At 45.3% G+C, this 19,053-nt stretch overlaps 1 protein-coding gene across 1 annotated transcript in view; it reads right to left on the bottom strand.

Annotated features, from left to right (window-relative positions):
- LOC306940574 (afadin-like) overlaps positions 1-19,053 on the bottom strand; it is a 175,843-nt gene that overhangs the window by 85,018 nt on the left and 71,772 nt on the right. Inside the window, 6 exon segments of the mRNA XM_079525671.1 lie at positions 1,607-1,812; positions 8,244-8,311; positions 9,544-9,632; positions 10,708-10,777; positions 16,189-16,439; positions 17,704-17,798. Of these exon segments, the coding sequence (XP_079381797.1) occupies positions 1,607-1,812; positions 8,244-8,311; positions 9,544-9,632; positions 10,708-10,777; positions 16,189-16,439; positions 17,704-17,798 (779 nt within the window).

The raw sequence follows: 19,053 nt of genomic DNA, 5'->3' as shown, positions 1-19,053 counted from the left end.
CCTATCGCTCTAAATATGATCTGAAGGTATTTTAATACTTACAAATTAGGGTTCATATCGTGACATGAAACTACACTTCCATGCAAAAGCATTGGTGCAGATACCAATGACTTAATAATAACATAAAATATTATAAATGTGATTTAAGACCGAGGGAGAAAAGCTTGCCTAGTCCAAACACACTGACCACGCTGCCCACAAACAACTAAAGTACACTCTCTGAGTTACAGACCCATAAGGGTCCATTTGGTTCCTAACTATCTTTTAGCTGGGGACCCCCTGGAACTCTCTCAAGGACCCCTATGGGTCCCCGGACCCCACTTTGGGAACCACTGTTCTACACATCCTCCTCAAAGACCTACTGTATAACATTAACCTCTGAAAAACTTGCAAAATCAAAATCCACAAGTTCTAAATAGTCTGCGTGTGCGTCTCCACAAGTACGTATATGTTGTCTTTCATAACGCCACTGCATGGCTGCTCTGTGTGCCAATGGCAATGAAGGAGAGCTAACTGCCAGCTGAGCTAATAAAAGTGAATGGCTATGGATGGAGAAATGGCATTTGCATTTCATTGCGGGCCTCGACAGCGTGGAAGACCTTTGGATCAACAGAGAGATTTGGGCATGTGCACGCCGCTAAGTGTCTGCAGATGTGTGTGTACGTGCGCAAACACGGGTGATTGCCGTCGCCTGAGAAGAGGCCCAACCCTCACTTAAAAAACACTGAAGGAAGGCAGAAAAGACAGACAGACGGACACGGACAACGGCACAGCCTAATAGCAGGCAGGCACACAAAGACAGACCAATGTTAAGACAGAGGGATGGACAGACAGACAGACAGACAGACAGACGGGAGAGAAAAGTGTAGTGCCAGGAGAAAATCATCCAAGGAGCAACTTTAATATTGGTTTACACGACATTTCACTTCAGACGATCCGAAAAGGACATGTCGACATCTCCAAAAGAAGATTTCAAAATAAGCAGCTTTCTCCTTCGGCCAATCAATAGAGAGACAGACGGACAGACAGACATCACACGGCACGTAAACAACAGTACAGAAACGACTACTAAAGGAAAAGGCACGACAGCATATATATTATACACGAGCGATGGTTTGGCAAAGAGTCGTCGTCGTCATCGCCGTCAGCATATCATATGCGCCAATCAATCAATACATACAACTGCACTCCCTCATACAACCTTTGTAACTTTCTGTGTGGAGTTTACATGTTCTCCCCATGTCCCCTAGGGTAGGTAGATACCCTCACAAAAAACGCAGTAATCCTGGTCTCTAAACTACCTCCCCCTGGCCAGCCAGCTGGGGCACCTGATGGAGCGGAAAGGAACTTGGTTGGAATAACGTGTTCCTTCCGCGCGCTACGTCCGGCCCGGGGGAAACTCCCCCCTGTCAGGTGAAAAGAAGCAGCTTGGACTCCTCATGCATAGAAGGAAGCATGAGGTCAGTCTGCTGCCCACCCCCCGGTTGGCAGAGGGAAGTGTAGCGCCCAGGATTACATTAGATAATTGATACAAAAAAAGGTAATACAACTCCTACAACAATGTACAATGTGCAAAGTCAGTCGGATCCGGTTGGTTTGAACTCACCTGAATGACGCCTTCCATCATGCTCACCATCTTGTTGACGATGGCTATGACCTTATGGGTCCTCTCTGAGGGGGACATGTCCTGCCGGTAGTGGGGGGACAGGACGAAGCGGCAGGCCATGTACAGGACGTAGGTGGGGGACAGCTTGAAGTGCACCGTGGAGCTGTTGGTGTAGTTGATGATGGCTGACAGGAAGGCGTCCTCGGCTGTAGAGAGACACACAGCAGGCACGTCACAACTTAAGCCATTTAGAACAGAGACCAGATTCTACAACATGTCTTCTAAGTACTAAATCACGACAGATTTCTGAAAAACCTCATGTTTCTATGTCAGTGGTGCTCAACCTTTTTCATGTCAAGGACCCCCAGAATTATATGTATTTGGCCGTGTACCCCCATCTGAAAATATATTGTTACAGTTTACATATTCAAATTTCAAATCAACACAAATCAAGTTTATACATAAATTAAATGCAATATCCTATATTACAATTGAAAACATGTGCCCAAAAGCACGCACAGGAACAAAAGGCACCAGCTACTACGTCACTGACACGCTGCAACACGCTGCAACACACACTGCAACAACACACTAACACGTCACACACTTACCCTCCGCGTCGTTGGTTCCCTATCTCCTCATGTCGCGCCGCACGGCCACAATCGACACCAGCCGCGTAAAAATTGTCATCGCACTGCCACTAAAGCCGGCTCCCGTCCACACTCGCAAACAATATCAATATCAATAATAAACACAAACACGCCACAAGCACCGACACCCCCGCCTAATTTGTTGCCACGTCTATGAAAACAAGCACAGAAAAAATGCCATTCAACACGCTACTTACACACACTACCACTCGCTTACAATACGCGGACCTGGCAACACTACATTCTCTCTCCCATTTGCTCAGAGCCCACCACGTGACCCACACAGGGAGGGAGACGATTGCGTGATGCTTCTATGTACAGGATTCTATAGGTCACCACTTTTGGTGTGACACACATACGGCTTCTGTTTACTAATATGCGTTGTCAACACGTGCTGAGTTGACAAACATTGACCGACTTCGGAGAAGACTGATAGTTTCTCCTTTACTACTTAGGCTGTGGAAGTATTCACACTAGGCAACTTTTGCATTTATTGGCATTGCCAATTTGGGGAGAACAGGAGGACGAGGAGGTGATCAAGCTCCACAACACCACATTGGTAGGTAGCCTCAAGGCTGCATTTATTTGCCTTCTTTTTCCTCTCGAGGCTGCATGGGATGATGTGAACCCCTCCAGCAGGCTAGGGAGCACCGCTCCGGTTAGCGGAAAATGACCGCGGGGTGCGGGTTGCCAGGTTTTTTTATAAGTAAAGTATTTACATTCAATTAAAAAAACATATATATATAATACATTTTAATTTACGTCATATTTAGCGGCATTTCGACCTAATTTCTCTGTTCTTTGTCAATGGCAAATATTGAGACGTGTGGGGACTAAAGCTGTATATAGGAGGGCCCTCAAACACATTAGTTCATAACTTTTCATCGTGCTCCTAAAAAAAAAAGTGGCATTGACAATTTGGGGAGAAAAGGAGGACGAGGAGGTGATCAAGCTCCACAACACCACATTGGGAGGTAGCCTCAAGGCTGCATTTATTTGCCTTCTTTTTCCTCTCGAGGCTGCATGGGATGATGTGAACCCCTCCAGCAGGCTAGGGAGCACCGCTCCGGTTAGCGGCAAATGACCGCGGGGTGCGGGTTGCCAGGTTTTTTTATAAGTAAAGTATTTACATTCAATTAAAAAAACATATATATATAATACATTTTAATTTACGTCATATTTAGCGGCATTTCGACCTAATTTCTCTGTTCTTTGTCAATGGCAAATATTGAGACGTGTGGGGACTAAAGCTGTATATAGGAGGGCCCTCAAACACATTATTTCATAACTTTTCATCGTGCTCCTAAAAAAAAATGTGTGCTACTAGCCGCAATTACATACACAGTTAAAATAATAAGAAATTTGCGCCAACGACTGCGTCGACACCTGGCGTGGAACAAATGGGACGAACCGAGGCGCATATATGGATAACAACACTACACGCGCGCTGCAACACAAAACAGCTGCATACAACGCGTGTCACTGTGCACTTCTGTATCTGTGGACTTCTGTATCGCAACGCGGGCCAACGCAACTCTGGGATGAGCGGGCCGAAGGCCCGCGAAATTCTAGTTAATTACAAATGACTTCAGAAACTGTTGATCTATATGAACATTCTCCCAACCTGGCTACAATTTACAAATGTTAAATACAATGGCTTTGTGACACTTTTATGGATTCATTTGGATCAGACACCACCTGGTGGTCGTCTGTCCACTTCACAAGCACTGCATACTACAGTAGGGGTTCCCAAAGCGGGGACCCCTAGGTGTCCTTGAGGGAGTTCTAAAGGGTCCCCAGCTAAATGATAGTTTGGAACCAAATGGACTGACCCATAAGGGTCCATTTGGTTCCAAACTAGCATTTAGCTGGGGACCCCCCTAGAACTCCCTCACCCCCTGTACACTCCCAGAGTTAAAATAACATTGGTTTTACGATATAAATCGGGGTATCAGAGATAGAAATGTCATTAAATGGGGGCCCGTAGACTAATGCATGTGAACGTGGGGGGTCCTTGAAATTTAAATGGTTGAGAATCACTGCCAGAGTCATAAAAATCTTCTCTTATGGGGTGGGGGGGGGGGTCCCTGGCATATCTCTTCAAATGGGGGGGGGGGGGGGGGGGTCCGTGGGCTAATTAGTGTCAATTTGGGGGTCCTTGACATGACAATGTTTGGGAACCACTGTACTGCAGTAGTGTCACAGTTGATGCCACTAATGCATTGGTGACACAATGAATGAATGAAGTGCAGACAACTGTATGCACATTCATATTTGCATTATACAGACACAAAATTGAGTTGCTTGCTTGCCCTCACATGCTCTCATGACATGTGTGTGTGTGCGTGGCTGCGTGCCGTGCGTGCGTGCGTGAGATTCATATGGGCGTCATGATCTCTCCCTGCTACTCACACACACACACACACAGCATGTGTGTGGCCTCTCCCGCTGCATTGTGGGACATCATCACATGGTAGGAGGAACCACAACCCTCCGTGGGCTGACAAAACAGATGAGCTCACACTACTGAAAATATACAGCGAGTGGAGTGCACGATGACAGGCGCACCACGCACGCGCACGCGAGTGGCAGAGGAGGCTGCACAAACAGCCGAAAAGAACACACACATCCATGTACCTACCTATATTATATAGGCTGGATCAAATAAAGTCACATCCATGTACCTACCTATATTATATAGGCTGGATCAAATAAAGTCACATCCATGTACCTACCTATATTATATAGGCTGGATCAAATAAAGTCACATCCATGTACCTACCTATATTATATAGGCTGGATCAAATAAAGTCACATCCATGTACCTACCTATATTATATAGGCTGGATCAAATAAAGTCACATCCATGTACCTACCTATATTATATAGGCTGGATCAAATAAAGTCACAAATCAACAAATGAAAAAAATCATCTGCACACCATTTTCTGCTCCTAAATATGTCTTTTACTGAAGTGGTAACGTTTAGGCCGCAGCCCTTCCTCAGATCTCTCTCACACACACACACACACACACACACACACACGCACACGCACACGCACACGCACACGCTCCAAATGCACCAAGTGACCCGGGCTCAATTCACTTAAGTCCACAAACAATGGTGTGTGTACAGACAAGGGCATGGAAGGCAGTTCAAACAATCCAGACTTCAAGAAAAAATAAAGAAAGGAGATGAACTTAGAGAGGAGGAGAGAGTGAGAGAGGAGGAGAGAGTGAGAGAGGAGGAGAGAGTGAGAGGGGTGTAGACAGGAGATGAACTTAGAGAGGAGGAGAGAGTGAGAGAGGAGGAGAGAGTGAGAGGGGTGTAGACAGGAGATGAACTTAGAGAGGAGGAGAGAGTGAGAGGGGTGTAGACATGATGAACTTAGAGAGGAGGAGAGAGTGAGAGAGGAGGAGAGAGTGAGAGGGGTGTAGATGAACTTAGAGAGGAGGAGAGAGTGAGAGGGGTGTAGACATGATGAACTTAGAGAGGAGGAGAGAGTGAGAGAGGAGGAGAGAGTGAGAGGGGTGTAGACAGGAGATGAACTTAGAGAGGAGGAGAGAGTGAGAGAGGAGGAGAGAGTGAGAGGGGTGTAGACATGATGAACTTAGAGAGGAGGAGAGAGTGAGAGAGGAGGAGAGAGTGAGAGGGGTGTAGATGAACTTAGAGAGGAGGAGAGAGTGAGAGGGGTGTAGACATGATGAACTTAGAGAGGAGGAGAGAGTGAGAGAGGAGGAGAGAGTGAGAGGGGTGTAGATGAACTTAGAGAGGAGGAGAGAGTGAGAGGGGTGTAGACATGATGAACTTAGAGAGGAGGAGAGAGTGAGAGAGGAGGAGAGAGTGAGAGGGGTGTAGACATGATGAACTTAGAGAGGAGGAGAGAGTGAGAGAGGAGGAGAGAGTGAGAGGGGTGTAGACATGATGAACTTAGAGAGGAGGAGAGAGTGAGAGGGGTGTAGACAGCGTCAGATGAACTTAGAGAGGAGGAGAGAGTGAGAGGGGTGTAGACAGGAGATGAACTTAGAGAGGAGGAGAGAGTGAGAGGGGTGTAGACAGCGTCAGATGAACTTAGAGAGGAGGAGAGAGTGAGAGGGGTGTAGAGTAGACAGCGTCAGATGATGGATGGAGAGGGGATAGAAAATGATGCTTAGACCAGGAGTTCTCAAAGCTTTTGGCTCAGTGGGGACCCCCGAAAATGCTTTGGCCATGTCTCGCGAGTCGCGACCCACGCCCTGCCCCCCTACACAAATTGGCCGCTACAATAACCTCAATAATAGAGAAAATACATCACAAATAAATACTGAAACCAGATATAATAAAAGTTTATGCATGCACTTCATGTGTACTATGTAAACTCTACATTTCCATTTTCTAACCATTCAGTTGCCAAAAAAAAGAAAAAGAAAACTTTTTTTTATATATATATAATTTGGGGACCCCCCGAGGGGTCGCGACGCCCAGGTTGAGAACCCCTGGCATAGAGGATGGTGTCAATTACAAAAGCGTTGATAGTTCCTCCGGTGTTGATTTTTACAGTGGAGCCATGTGTGTGTGTGTGTGCATTGATAATACTATATACCCTATCTATGTCTCATAGAGCACTTGTGCTCATACACCCATTCTGTCTTTGTATGTGGGTGGGTACGTAGTATATTGTTTATAGTATTAACCCATTTTGGGGCGGGAACCCCTTTTGGTGTTAGCATTATGTTATGCTTTAGCTATTGAAAAATAGCAGATCTACGAGCTTGTAGGTCTGCTATTTTTGAAATGACATAGAAACATAGCTTTTTCAGAAAACTGTCAGGATGTAGAAGACATTTTTAGAATCTGATCTCAGGTCAAAATGGGTTAAAGACATGTGTAAATAAGCCTGGACAATACATTTCATTATCCATGTGTCACACGTGACTCACTCAAGGTAAATTGCACGTTAACTCACACTAACTCTAGCTCTGAGCAATAGAAGGCACACACAGTGTCAGTGCCGTTTGTCTGTGTGGTCAATTGAGGTCAGTGCTGTCTGAGTGCTGGTCTATAGTGATGAAAGCAGAGTGGAGATAACTAAGGCTGTAACGAGTCAAATCAAACGCTGGATGGATTGGAGGGACTGATCAATAGTTTCCCACTATGGATCGACTCACATAACTTGTTTCATATTGGATTTCAAAGAAAATTCTATCGGAGAAAACCTGAGTGGCGCAATGTCAGACAATCAAAATAACATTTTAACAATTATTTGTGTGAATTGAATTGTGCCCTTCCGGTAACTTTGTTACATTAATAACCTGGAGGTTACTGTGCAGTGTGCACTAGTCTCGCGTTGCCAGACTGTTGCCTCCTGCAACGGAAGCTCTATCATGAGTAAAATATAAATGGAAGTGGAGCCTCCTCCTCATCTTTACAGTTGGGCAAATGTATCCAAATAGAAATAGAAATTGTCTAAGCATACAGTATATAGCTCACTACTTAGCAGAAATGGATGTTAAAAATAAAAAGTAAATTGTAAGGATATTTTTAAATATATTTTCGTGAACAGAAATGCCAGCTTCCTTACTCGGATTTTGGGAGGTGTATTTCCAGACTATATAGCATTCAGAGATTGTGGAATAGTTGTCTGGAATAGCGTCTCCCTATGGAGGTCCTCGAGGCACGTCCCACTGGGAGGAGACCCCGGGGCAGACCAAGGCACAGTTGGAGGAAATGCATCGACTCACTGGCCTTGGAACGTCTCAGGATCCCCCAGGAGGAAGTCACTAATGTTGCTCTGGAGAGGGAAGTCTGGAGCTCTTCGGTGGAGCTGTTCCCCTGCGACCAGACTATGGATAAGCGGTTGAAGATGGATGGATGGATGGCATACTGTAACTAAGCAAGGCCCTGCATCACACCTGCAGTTAAATTATACTATGAGTGAAACTGGGTGCCTGTATTCTTGGGGAAGGAGATGGAGGAAAAAAAAGCAAAGCCGTTGGCCATATACTTACAGTTGTCTCTGAACTCGATGCTGGCAGGCAGCGTCACCTCGGGGCCGGAACCTGAGCCGTCTTGGGACCTGCAGGAGGATGGAGAGGATGAGGAGTGAAGGGGAGGAGGGTGGACGACGTGCAGGAGGCGGCGGTGGTTTCTGGTCAACCAGTGAACCAGGTCTGTTCAGCCTGCTGTCTGCAGATGCCCGCTGCTCTAACGGACGAACCCGCACCTGCCTAGTGTACACCATGCTGTGTGTAGACGGACTACTGACCTAAAGTCTACGTGAGCTACAGTGTTGAGTGTATTAGCAAAGTAAAGGAATGACGGTGTTCCTGTGTGTGTGTGTGTGTGTGTGTGTGTGTGTGTGTGTGCGCGTGCGCGTGTGTGTGTATTATTGAAGTGGAGGCTGTGCACAGAGAATGGTGGTCGGTCTCTGATTACCCCTCAGCTCACAGGGCCTAACCCATGATCGGGTAACAAAGTGGGTGGGGCGTACAGTAGTGTATTGCACGCACGCGCGTGAGTGTGTGTATAACTGCGCAAAAAGCATGGAATACGGATGTGTATATTACAGGAAAAACCGTTAAACTTTCCAACAAACTCCAGGTAAACTCTCGAATTGTACCATCACACCTGTATATTACCGTATATTACTGTATATGCCTGCTAAACTTGAGGTTTACGGGCAAATCTAGTGCCCATAATTGCCCGTTAACTCCTCTTTTCATGCAGTCATGTGTGATTAGACTATGCCGTTTCTGAACGTCATACAACATTCCTTAGCTTAAAGGATATTTTCCAGAGCTGTGTAAAAACTGTCAACCACACAGATGTTAAATTCTCAAACTTCCATAAAATACAACTCATAAACACTTCAGTGCTCTCTGACACACGAGTACTGGGCAATAGGGGTGTCAAAAACAATCGATTCGAATTAGAATCGTGATTCAAAATCGATTCATAATTTCCAAAAATTGTTTTGTTTTTTTTTAGATTTATTTTTCTGGTTACATTTACAGGAGTTTTCACTACATGGTGTTTGTGATATGCAATGTAAGCTCACCCTAATCACAGTAAACATCATGTCTTCAGTCATTTTCAAGTTACTGTAGTCACTTCAGTTCAAGACTGAATAGAATAGATCATTTTGAATAGAAAATAGTTTTGAATCTGGAAAAAAAATGCTTTTGATTTTGAATCGAATCGTGACCCCAAGAATCGGAATCGAATGGATTCGTGGGACACCCAAAGATTCACAGCCCTACTGGGCAAGGTTGTTCCTGCACAGAAATCCCAGAGTTTCAAAGCACAGACCTGCCATCCTGCTGCTCTCCTCTGATCATGGGTTTGACCATGCCTCTCTCGCTGCCATTGGCTCGTTCCATCTCCAGCTTCCCCGAGCTCTGCACGCACACAGTAACAGTAAATACAGTCAGGTTTCAGTGGTGATTCTAAAATTACTCCCATGGTTCCATGGCACCATGTAACTCTATATTCCACAGTAATGGTTTCAATCATTCCAAAGATTTAACACTTTAATCAACGAGTACAAATTACAGCTAGTTGTACATTTGAAATGATCAAAACGGTTCATATTATTAACCCATTTCGACCTGAGAAAGATTCTACAAATGCCTTCTAAATCCTAGACAGTTCTCTGAAAAAAACTATATGTTTCTATGTCAGTGGTTCTCAGACATGTTCATGTCAAGGACCCCTAAAAATGTATGTAATTGGCCGCCGACCCCCATCTGAAAACATGTTGTTTCAGGCTCCACCCCCCCCCCTAGAAGCAAAGATTTGAGTTAAAAACGTTCGCCCTGAAAGAATATATATTCAAAGATTTACGCCACGATTTCACGATTTTTCAAAAATAGCAGATCTACAAGCACCGAGTGCCGCGCTACGAGCTTGTAGACCTGCTATTTTTTATTAAGTATTTAATGCTTAAAACACCAAAAGGGATTCCCGCCCAAAATAGGTTAAGTCTTCATTTTCAAGATGCAAATGACATACAGTATGTTTGTGCACAATGCAAACAGAGCAGAAATCCAAACGGTGACTGTGTGTGTGTGTGTGTGTGTGTGTGTGTGTGTGTGTGTGTGTGTGTGTGTGTGTTAGGGCATTCACTTCAAGTCAATTTACTAGTTGACTAGTTGCCTAGTTTACTAGTCGACTAGTTGTTTAACCACCTATTATGTTGGAAATAAATATTTGTACATTTTAAAACTGTGTGACTATAACTATAATCTACCTGATCTTGAGGCCTACAAAATCGGGGGGGAAAGAAACTAGTCAACTAGTACCAACAAGGTCGACTAGTGGATTTACTAGTCGACTAGTTGCCTAGTCGACTAGTAAATCCACTAGTCGACTAGTTGCTTAATGCCCTAGTGTGTGTGTGCGTGCGTGCGTGCGTGCGTGCGTGCGTGCGTGCGTGCGTGCGTGCGTGCGTGCGTGCGTGCGTGCGTGCGTTACCTTGCTGGTGGGAAGGGCTGCCCCACTGTGGATGTCTCCGTGAAGATCAAAGGTAGTCTCTGGTACACTCCTGTAGGAGAGGAGAGACGAAAGAAGAAGATTCTAGCTCAGCAAACGTCATTATGGAGAACAGCTAGAAACTAAAGCTGCATGCGGCTTACAGACAAAGACAGACACCATAACACCATAAGGGAGATGGAATTGCAACACTATTGTAGGACTAGTAGCATGCCAAAGTTTGTGCTATTGCCATTGAGAATGCATTGGGCGTTTAAGTTAAATAACTCAGAAACTACAAATCATTTCAAAGTAAAAAGTTCCAGCATGTGTCTCCACAGTAAGCTGAATTATAAAAAGTGTGAATGGAGTTTCTAGGTGAAAGTGCTTTTTTGACGTGCCAATAGCTGCCATTGAGCCCCATTGTGAATTTCTCAAATTTGAAAGCACTATATTTCTAAAACTATGAAACATTTCAAAGATTTCTTTTCAGGCAAACATGTCCACCGTAAGATGAACCTAAATAGGTTTGAATGGGGTTTCTAGGTGTCTCTAAGTATGTAGGACTAGTAGCATGCCAAAGTTTGTGCTATTGCCATTGAGAATGCATTGGGCGTTTAAGTTAAATACTATTCCAAAGCCCCCCCAGGTACATTTAAACTATTTTCAGCAATGGTACACTTATTTTTTCAGTGGGTAGATCTTGTTGAGCGTCATTTTGAAAGTAGATCTCACGTCATAAATGTGTGGGCACCCCTGCTGTACACGGTGAATGAATGCTGCACTATTTTCTCACACGCACGCACGCACAGAACTACGCACCACTCTCATCACGACTACGCATGCCAGTGGTAACAGGGAATGACAGTTACACTATAGACAGTGGGGAGAGTTGTTTATTTGTATGAGGGATTGTTTTTCAAGAGGCTTTCGTTTACTCACATACCCTGGCTGTGACAAAAGGACACGGATGCGACACGCACTCACGCACTCACACACACTCACACACTCACACACTCACACACACACACACACACACACTCACTCACTCACTCACTCACTCACTCACTCTCACACACACACACACACACACACACACACACACACACACACACACACACACACACACACACACACACACACACACACACACACACACACACACACACACACACACACACACACACACACACACACACACACACACACACACACACACACACACACACACACACACACACACACACAATCCCTGCTCTCCCCTGAAGTGTGAATGGCACCTATTGACTGCATTTATTGTAACTGACTGTATAGACTAGAGCGTCGCAGTCCCGCCCCCTTTCAGAACGACGAGTGGCCCAGGAAATAATTCCCCATAGACTTTTCAAATTAATTAATTTAACCCATTTTGACCTGAGATCAGATTCTAAAAATGTCTTCTACATCCTGACAGTTTTCTGAAAAAGCTATGTTTCTATGTCAGTCGTTCTTCGATTTTTCAAAAATAGCAGACCTACAAGCTCGTAGCGCGCCACTCGGTGGCGCGCTATGAGCTTGTAGATCTGCTATTTTTCAATAGCTAAAGCATAACATAATGCTAACACCAAAAGGGGTTCCCGCCCAAAATGGGTTAAAGACGTTTACGCCGCGGACAAAGCCAACTCGAATTGTGACAAATCATGACAACATGACAATAATGTTTTGGGCTGATCAAATAATTAGTAAGAAGAAAAACAAAACAAAGTGTTCGTGTTGTGCCCTGTCTTCATTTTCTTCTTTCTAATCATTTGATCGGCCCCAAAACATTGTGTTTGTTGTCATGATTTGCCACAACTCGAGTTGGCTTTGGCCGCAGCGTAAACGTCTTTAAATAAATACTTTTTGAAAAGCCTATATGGGGAAAATGAATGAATGGGGAATTATTTCCTGGGCCACTCGTCATTCTGAAAGGGGGCGGGACTGCGACGAATTACAGACAAAAATCGATACGCTTCCATTGAGCTTTTCCAATACAATGGGTCAATCAAACACTGGGTTAAATGGACCAGGGGTGAATAATAACAATTGGCTAGCTGTGTAAATCGTCAACATGTCGCAGTATAAGTTCATGTGTGTAAGTTTGTGTTTTTGAGTGGTGCAACCACGCCAAGGAACAGCAATGTCCGTCCTAACCTATGTGACTATGAGTACCAGTAGGGGCAAAAGTGGCGCTGTTGTGCCAGAAACAGAGAGAGAGAGATAGTGCTGCACTGTTGCCTGCTAATGAGACAGAGAGAGAGGGGGGGGGGGGGGCAGGGGGAGAGGGGAGTTGCACCACTCAGTTCACACGGGTGTGATTTTTTAATTCACCAACGGTGAATGTAACTTATGTTACTGCCTGAAATAATGTGCCAACGTTGATTTTAACGGGACACACTTTCGTTTTTAGCCATCTGTATATTTTTCCAAGTGCAATATATTTGGTCTGTTGTTTCCAAATGGCAACCGTCAGAAATATCAGCCTACAATTATCCCCCCAAATATGGCTTGATAGAGGAGTGTTTTGGTGTTGGTCCATAACATCAGACCGCCTGCTGTGGGCGGAGTAGCGTGGTTGACGACGGCTGCTCCAACTTCTCCGTCACACATTTTGGGAGGCTTCCCTTCAAATCCCTCTCTTTCTCCTTCAGTTAACCCATTTTGACCTGAGATCAGATCCTAAAAATGTCTTCTACATCCTGACAGTTTTCTGAAAAAGCTATGTTTCTATGTCAGTCGTTCTTCGATTTTTCAAAAATAGCAGACCTACAAGTTCATAGCGCGCCACTCGGTGGCGCGCTATGAGCTTGTAGATCTGCTATTTTTCAATAGCTAAAGCATAACAATGCTAACACCAAAAGGGGTTCCCGCCCAAAATTGGTTAATTCCACATTTATCCTCTGTTGCATTCCCAACTATTATGGTTTGTCTCTCCACCACTAATGCATTCTCTTTCCGACTATTGCTATCTGTCTACGTTTGGTTACTTTCCCACCCTCTTTCCCCAAACTCTCTCTCCTTCCCTTTCCCTGTTTCCCTGTCTCTCTCTCTCTCTCTCTCTCTCTCTCTCTCATGCATAACCCATAGTGTGGTGGACAGTGAGGACATGCTAGTTTTAACGCTGGATTATAATGATGGCACTGTGCCACTAAACAAATTCAATAAATAAATGGGAGGCGAATGACAAAACCAATCGATGAATGGAGTGGAGAGACGGCCTAGTGCTTTACCACAACAGCCCAACAGCCTGGAGGTCAAATCACAGGCTATGACGAACAATCAGTAAAAATAAAAAAATAAAATATATCTAAAACGGATCTCTATCTGTCACGGCAAAGGACAAATTCACACACAATACACATACATAAACAGTGAGTGAATTGACAGCTTTCTCATTTGCTGAGGTTTTTCTAAACAGAATTTTTTTTGTTCACCCACAAGAAGTCAATAGTCTAAAAAAAGAGACGTTACGCCTCCAATGAAACCGTTTTCCCCTAAACCCAAGACCATTAGGAAATATCTAGCGTTTCAGCCGCTGTGAAAAGAATTACTTACGAAACAGTGCGAGTAACACACACTTCTCAGGTCCTCTCATTTGCCGGTTCCATGTGCTTATAGAGTGGCGGGTCCTTTGCCGACAGTAATCTAGCGTATGGCAGGAACACCGGAGGCTCCCAGGATCGTACAACACGCTCACATCTCCCTTTCCTACAGTCTAGTTCGCCCCGTGTTCAGTATGTCTGTATGGGACCAAGCCCCGTCACTCTCAGTCACACCACAATCAGCCAGTGACATGCTCTCTGTGTGTGTGTGTGTGTGTGTGTGTGTGTGTGTGTGTGTGTGTGTGTGTGTGTGTGTGTGTGGAGGACACACCCCAGACCATGCTGATCAGATTAGAGGGCCTCGGTTCTTGAAAGCTATAACTCCAAACCTCCTCTCTCTCTTCTTCTCCTTCCCTCTCTCTCCTCTCCTTCCCTCTCTTCTTCTTCTTCTTCTTTTCTCCTCCTCTCTGCCTAACCCTCAAACCTCCTCTCTCTCTCTCTCCTCTCCTTCCCTCTCTCCTCTCCTTCCCTCTCTCCTCTCCTTCCCTCTCTTCTTCTCCTTCTCTCTCTCTCCTCTCCTTCCCTCTCTTCTTCTCCTTCTCTCTCTCTCCTCTCCTTCCCTCTCTTCTTCTCCTCCTCTCTCTCTCCTTCCCTCTCTCTCCTCTCCTTCCCTCTCTTCTTCTCCTCCTCCTCTCTCTCTCCTCCCCTCTCTCTTCTTCTCCTTCCCTCACTCTCCTCTCCTTCCCTCTCTTCTTCTCCTCCTCTCTCTCTCCTCTCCTTCCCTCTCTCTTCTTCTCCTTCCCTCTCTCTCCTCTCCTTCCCTCTCTTCTTCTCCTCCTCTCTCTCTCCTCTCCTTCCCTCTCTTCTTCTCCTCCTCTCTCTCTCCTCTCCTTCCCTCTCTTCTTCTCCTTCCCTCTCTCTCCTCTCCTTCCCTCTCTTCTTCTCCTCCTCTCTCTCTCCTCTCCTTCCCTCTCTTCTTCTCCTCCTCTCTCTCTCCTCTCTGCCTAAACCCTCAAACCTCGCCTCTCGTTCTATCCCTCCCACCTCTCTCTCTTCTCCAAGTCTCTCTTCTCTTCTCTCCGTTTATACAGCCTTCTCTGCCTTCCCTCTACAAACAGGGGTTTTCAACTGATTATGGTAAATGGTGCATTTATATAGCGCCTTTATCCAAGGCGCTTTACATAGATGGTGCATTACATTCACCCATTCACACACATTCATACACCGATTGCGGCGGAAGCCATGCAAGGTACCAACCAGCACACCGCGAGCAATTTGGGGTTCAGTGTCTTGCCCAAGGACACTTCGACGTGTAGACAGGAGGAGCCGGGATTCGAACCACCGACCCATGGATCATTGGACGACCTGCTCTACCTCTTGAGCCACAGAGCCTCTGTGGCTCAAGAGCCAGGGACCGTCCACCACCCTGACTAAGAATCAACGTGGGGACCACTGTTGTGTTGGGTGGGGGGGGGATAGGGACGTGGTGTGGGGGGAAAAAAGTCTGAAATAATTAAATATTGACAGTTAAGGGCTTTGTTTAATTTGTTAATTTGAGGCGAATTAAATCAAGCCCTTAACGGTCAGTAATTGAACTGACATTATGCTAGTGGTCCGGAGCTATTCCTTTCCCATGGTCGCCCTTACTCTGTTCTCTTAACCTTCCATATTATACTCATAGACAGCAGACACATGCGATTGCATGATTATATGGGAACATTTCCTAATAGACTCAACCAGTCAGTGATGCATGAACCTCACACACAGCACACTCCTGACCACACACACACACACACACACACCTACCAATCCACAACACACGGACCTCTGCCAACCACACACACTTCAAAGGCACTCACACACCCAAACCTATCCAACCGATTCTGCAAAACACACACAGTGTGCCCCTCCCCTCCCATCTCACCCAGACTTGTGTCTCGCTCTCATCATGGAGTTGGGGTCCCGCTTGCCCCCCTGGTCATACGCCGGGTCCACGAACTTGAAGACGTGGGCGGAGCCGAACTGGAGGGTGGAGCCCGAGCGCAGCACGGTGGTCTCCGTGACGCGCTGGCCATCCACGAAGGTGTCGGCGTCCTGCCCGCGCGGCGTGACGGTGACCAGGCCCTCGCTGTGCATCAGGTTACAGTGGTGTGGCAGGATGCCAGGGCCAAACAGCTGCACGCGCACGCACGCACGCGCACACACACGCACACACACACACACACACACAAGAGTAATGGTTAACACATTTGATCTCGTCCTGATGAATTAATTGCGTGCCATGCGCGGGGCGCTCTTGACGAGTAGGCTCGTCTTAACTGGTTTATGGCCATTGACGTAATTGACGTAATTAAATCAATAAATCCCTTATGGCCACTGACGTAATTGACGTAATCGATTGATTCCCAATAATCGGGAGCTTATTGTCGCAAAATTTAGCATTTTTTAGCTAATTTGGCTAACGGCCAAAACCGGCCGAAAATCCGCGCGTGCACGGTCGATCACACACGCGCGTGATCGCGCGTGATCGCGCATGCATCGCTGCGTAAAATGCGATGTTTTGGGCTTGATTAGAGCTTAATTTGACTTAGTTATGAAAAATACGATCATAGCTTAGCATTCCGGACATCTTTCATTGTGGCACACTAGCAAAGCTACTGCCGGATATTTTGATCCTAACCGGATGTGGTCATCGTTCACTCGCTCCTTTTGGTCAGAATCGGCAAAATGGTGACGTTACCGCCACCATCAGGACTGATTGTCCCAATACTATAGTCTTGCCCCGTCAAAATGAGATATAGTGTGTATATCGCGGATTTTTCTATTGGCATTAAAATGACAAATTAAACATATGAAAAATGCTGGCTGAAGAATCAATCCACTGTTAATTAGGTATAGCAATAAGAGGGTTAAGGCGTTTGATATCGCTATAAGATTGCCTCGCTATTTTCTTTTCTTTTAACCGCTCCGGTTGCCGTGCACGGTTGCTAGGGCCCCGCCCGCACCGTGGCTCATTCTCCATAGCCATTAGCTTCTGTTTCTGAAAATGTCCTTTTTCAACAATACAACTGCATGTCTTATGTTTACTACCAGCAGCAAGGACACTATTCTGCACCAACAGTACTTTGAGGGAGACGCTGGACATTGTAAAGTTGATCTGGTTAAAAGCAAACAGAATAATTGAATGAAGCGAAGTGTCGGGGTTCCAACTTGCCCTGAAGTTTAAAGAAACTTGCTGTATAAATGTATGTGTGCAGAGCAACAGAGTCAGAAAAGGACATCATTACTGCTGTGACTAACCCCTTATACAGTTCATATAGATTCTCTTCCAAACTGTGGGACTTGTCTGCATGCTAGACATTTTATATGTATTTTACTCTTCTGTGATATGGATCTCCCTGGGTCTGAAATAAAGCATTGATTGATTGAGCTACTGTACCTGGATTGCTCCCTCGTCTGTGCAGTCGGAGCCCACCTCTGTGATGCTGTGCTGGAGACGGTACAACTTTGGTTTGTCCCGAGAGTCTGATCCATCTGAACCAACGAACACACACAACATAAACTGTAGTCAGTACTGGCCTGGGTAGATTCTGACGGACAGACACAAGTACAGTAGACGCATACTCAAACAAATATTCAGACCCACGTTCTCTCTTTATCTCACACACACACACACACACACACACACACACACACACACACACACACACACACACACACACACACACACACACACACACACACACACACACACACACACACACACACACACACACACACACACACACACACACACACACACACACACACACACACACACACACACACACAGAGCGAGAGGAGGGGCACATCTGGTAATTTCTTTCAAAGTTAACCGTTGATTGAACAGTGTGGACAGTTGGAATTGAAAGCGCATCAGATGATTGACATGTCATCATTAGTACTTTTAGTAAACCATTTGTTTAGTAAAAAGCAAAGCAGCAGATTAGTTCTCAAAAGAGGAAAGAAGTTTAACCCATTTAGGCCTGAGATCAGATTCTAAAAATGTCTTCTACATCCAGTTTTCTGAAAAAGCTATGTTTCTGTGTCAGTGGTTCTTCGATTTTTCAAAAATAGCAGACCTACAAGCTCGTAGCACGTCACTCGGTGGCGCGCTATGAGCTTGTAGATCTGCTATTTTTCAATAGCTAAAGCATAACATAATGCTAACACTAAAAAATAGGTTCCCGCCCAAAATGGGTTAAAACCCAAACACTAGTGATTTTGAAACTAATGTCAACTGTTGCAGTTCAAATAAGCCTACAGTATATACAGCCCTATATGACCCTCTAAAAACATAAATCAAGTTATGAATCAATGTATCCGACAGCTGGCCGCATAAACACAAGGCTTGCAACCGCAAGGTTTGGTGGACTTAAATGAACATAATAGTGGTTTGCATGATGTATGTGTAGCCCAGTGCTGACAGATAAGTATTTCATAATTCCGGCTTTCCCGAAACCAAACAGCTTCTCAGAGGACCAATTTGTTCTATACAATGTGTTTGTTCGTTTTCTCCCCAATGATAGAATTCTGTCCTTCCTCGCTCCATTCGTCCCCATCCGACCTCGCCATACTTTGTTTCGACAAGAAGAATGCCTTACAACTTAACCCATTTTGACCTGGGAACGATTCTACAAATGTCTTCTAAATCCTGACAGTTTTCTGAAAAACCCATGTGTCTATATAAGTGGTTCTCAAACTATTTCATGTCAAGGAGCCCCATAATTATCTGTATTAGGCCACCGAC

Source organism: Electrona antarctica, assembly GCF_951216825.1.
Source record: "Electrona antarctica genome assembly, chromosome: 17".
In the NCBI taxonomy this organism is placed as follows: domain Eukaryota; kingdom Metazoa; phylum Chordata; class Actinopteri; order Myctophiformes; family Myctophidae; genus Electrona; species Electrona antarctica.
The sequence above is the reverse complement of the archived record's forward strand: the minus strand, read 5'-3'. Positions and strand labels throughout refer to the sequence as shown.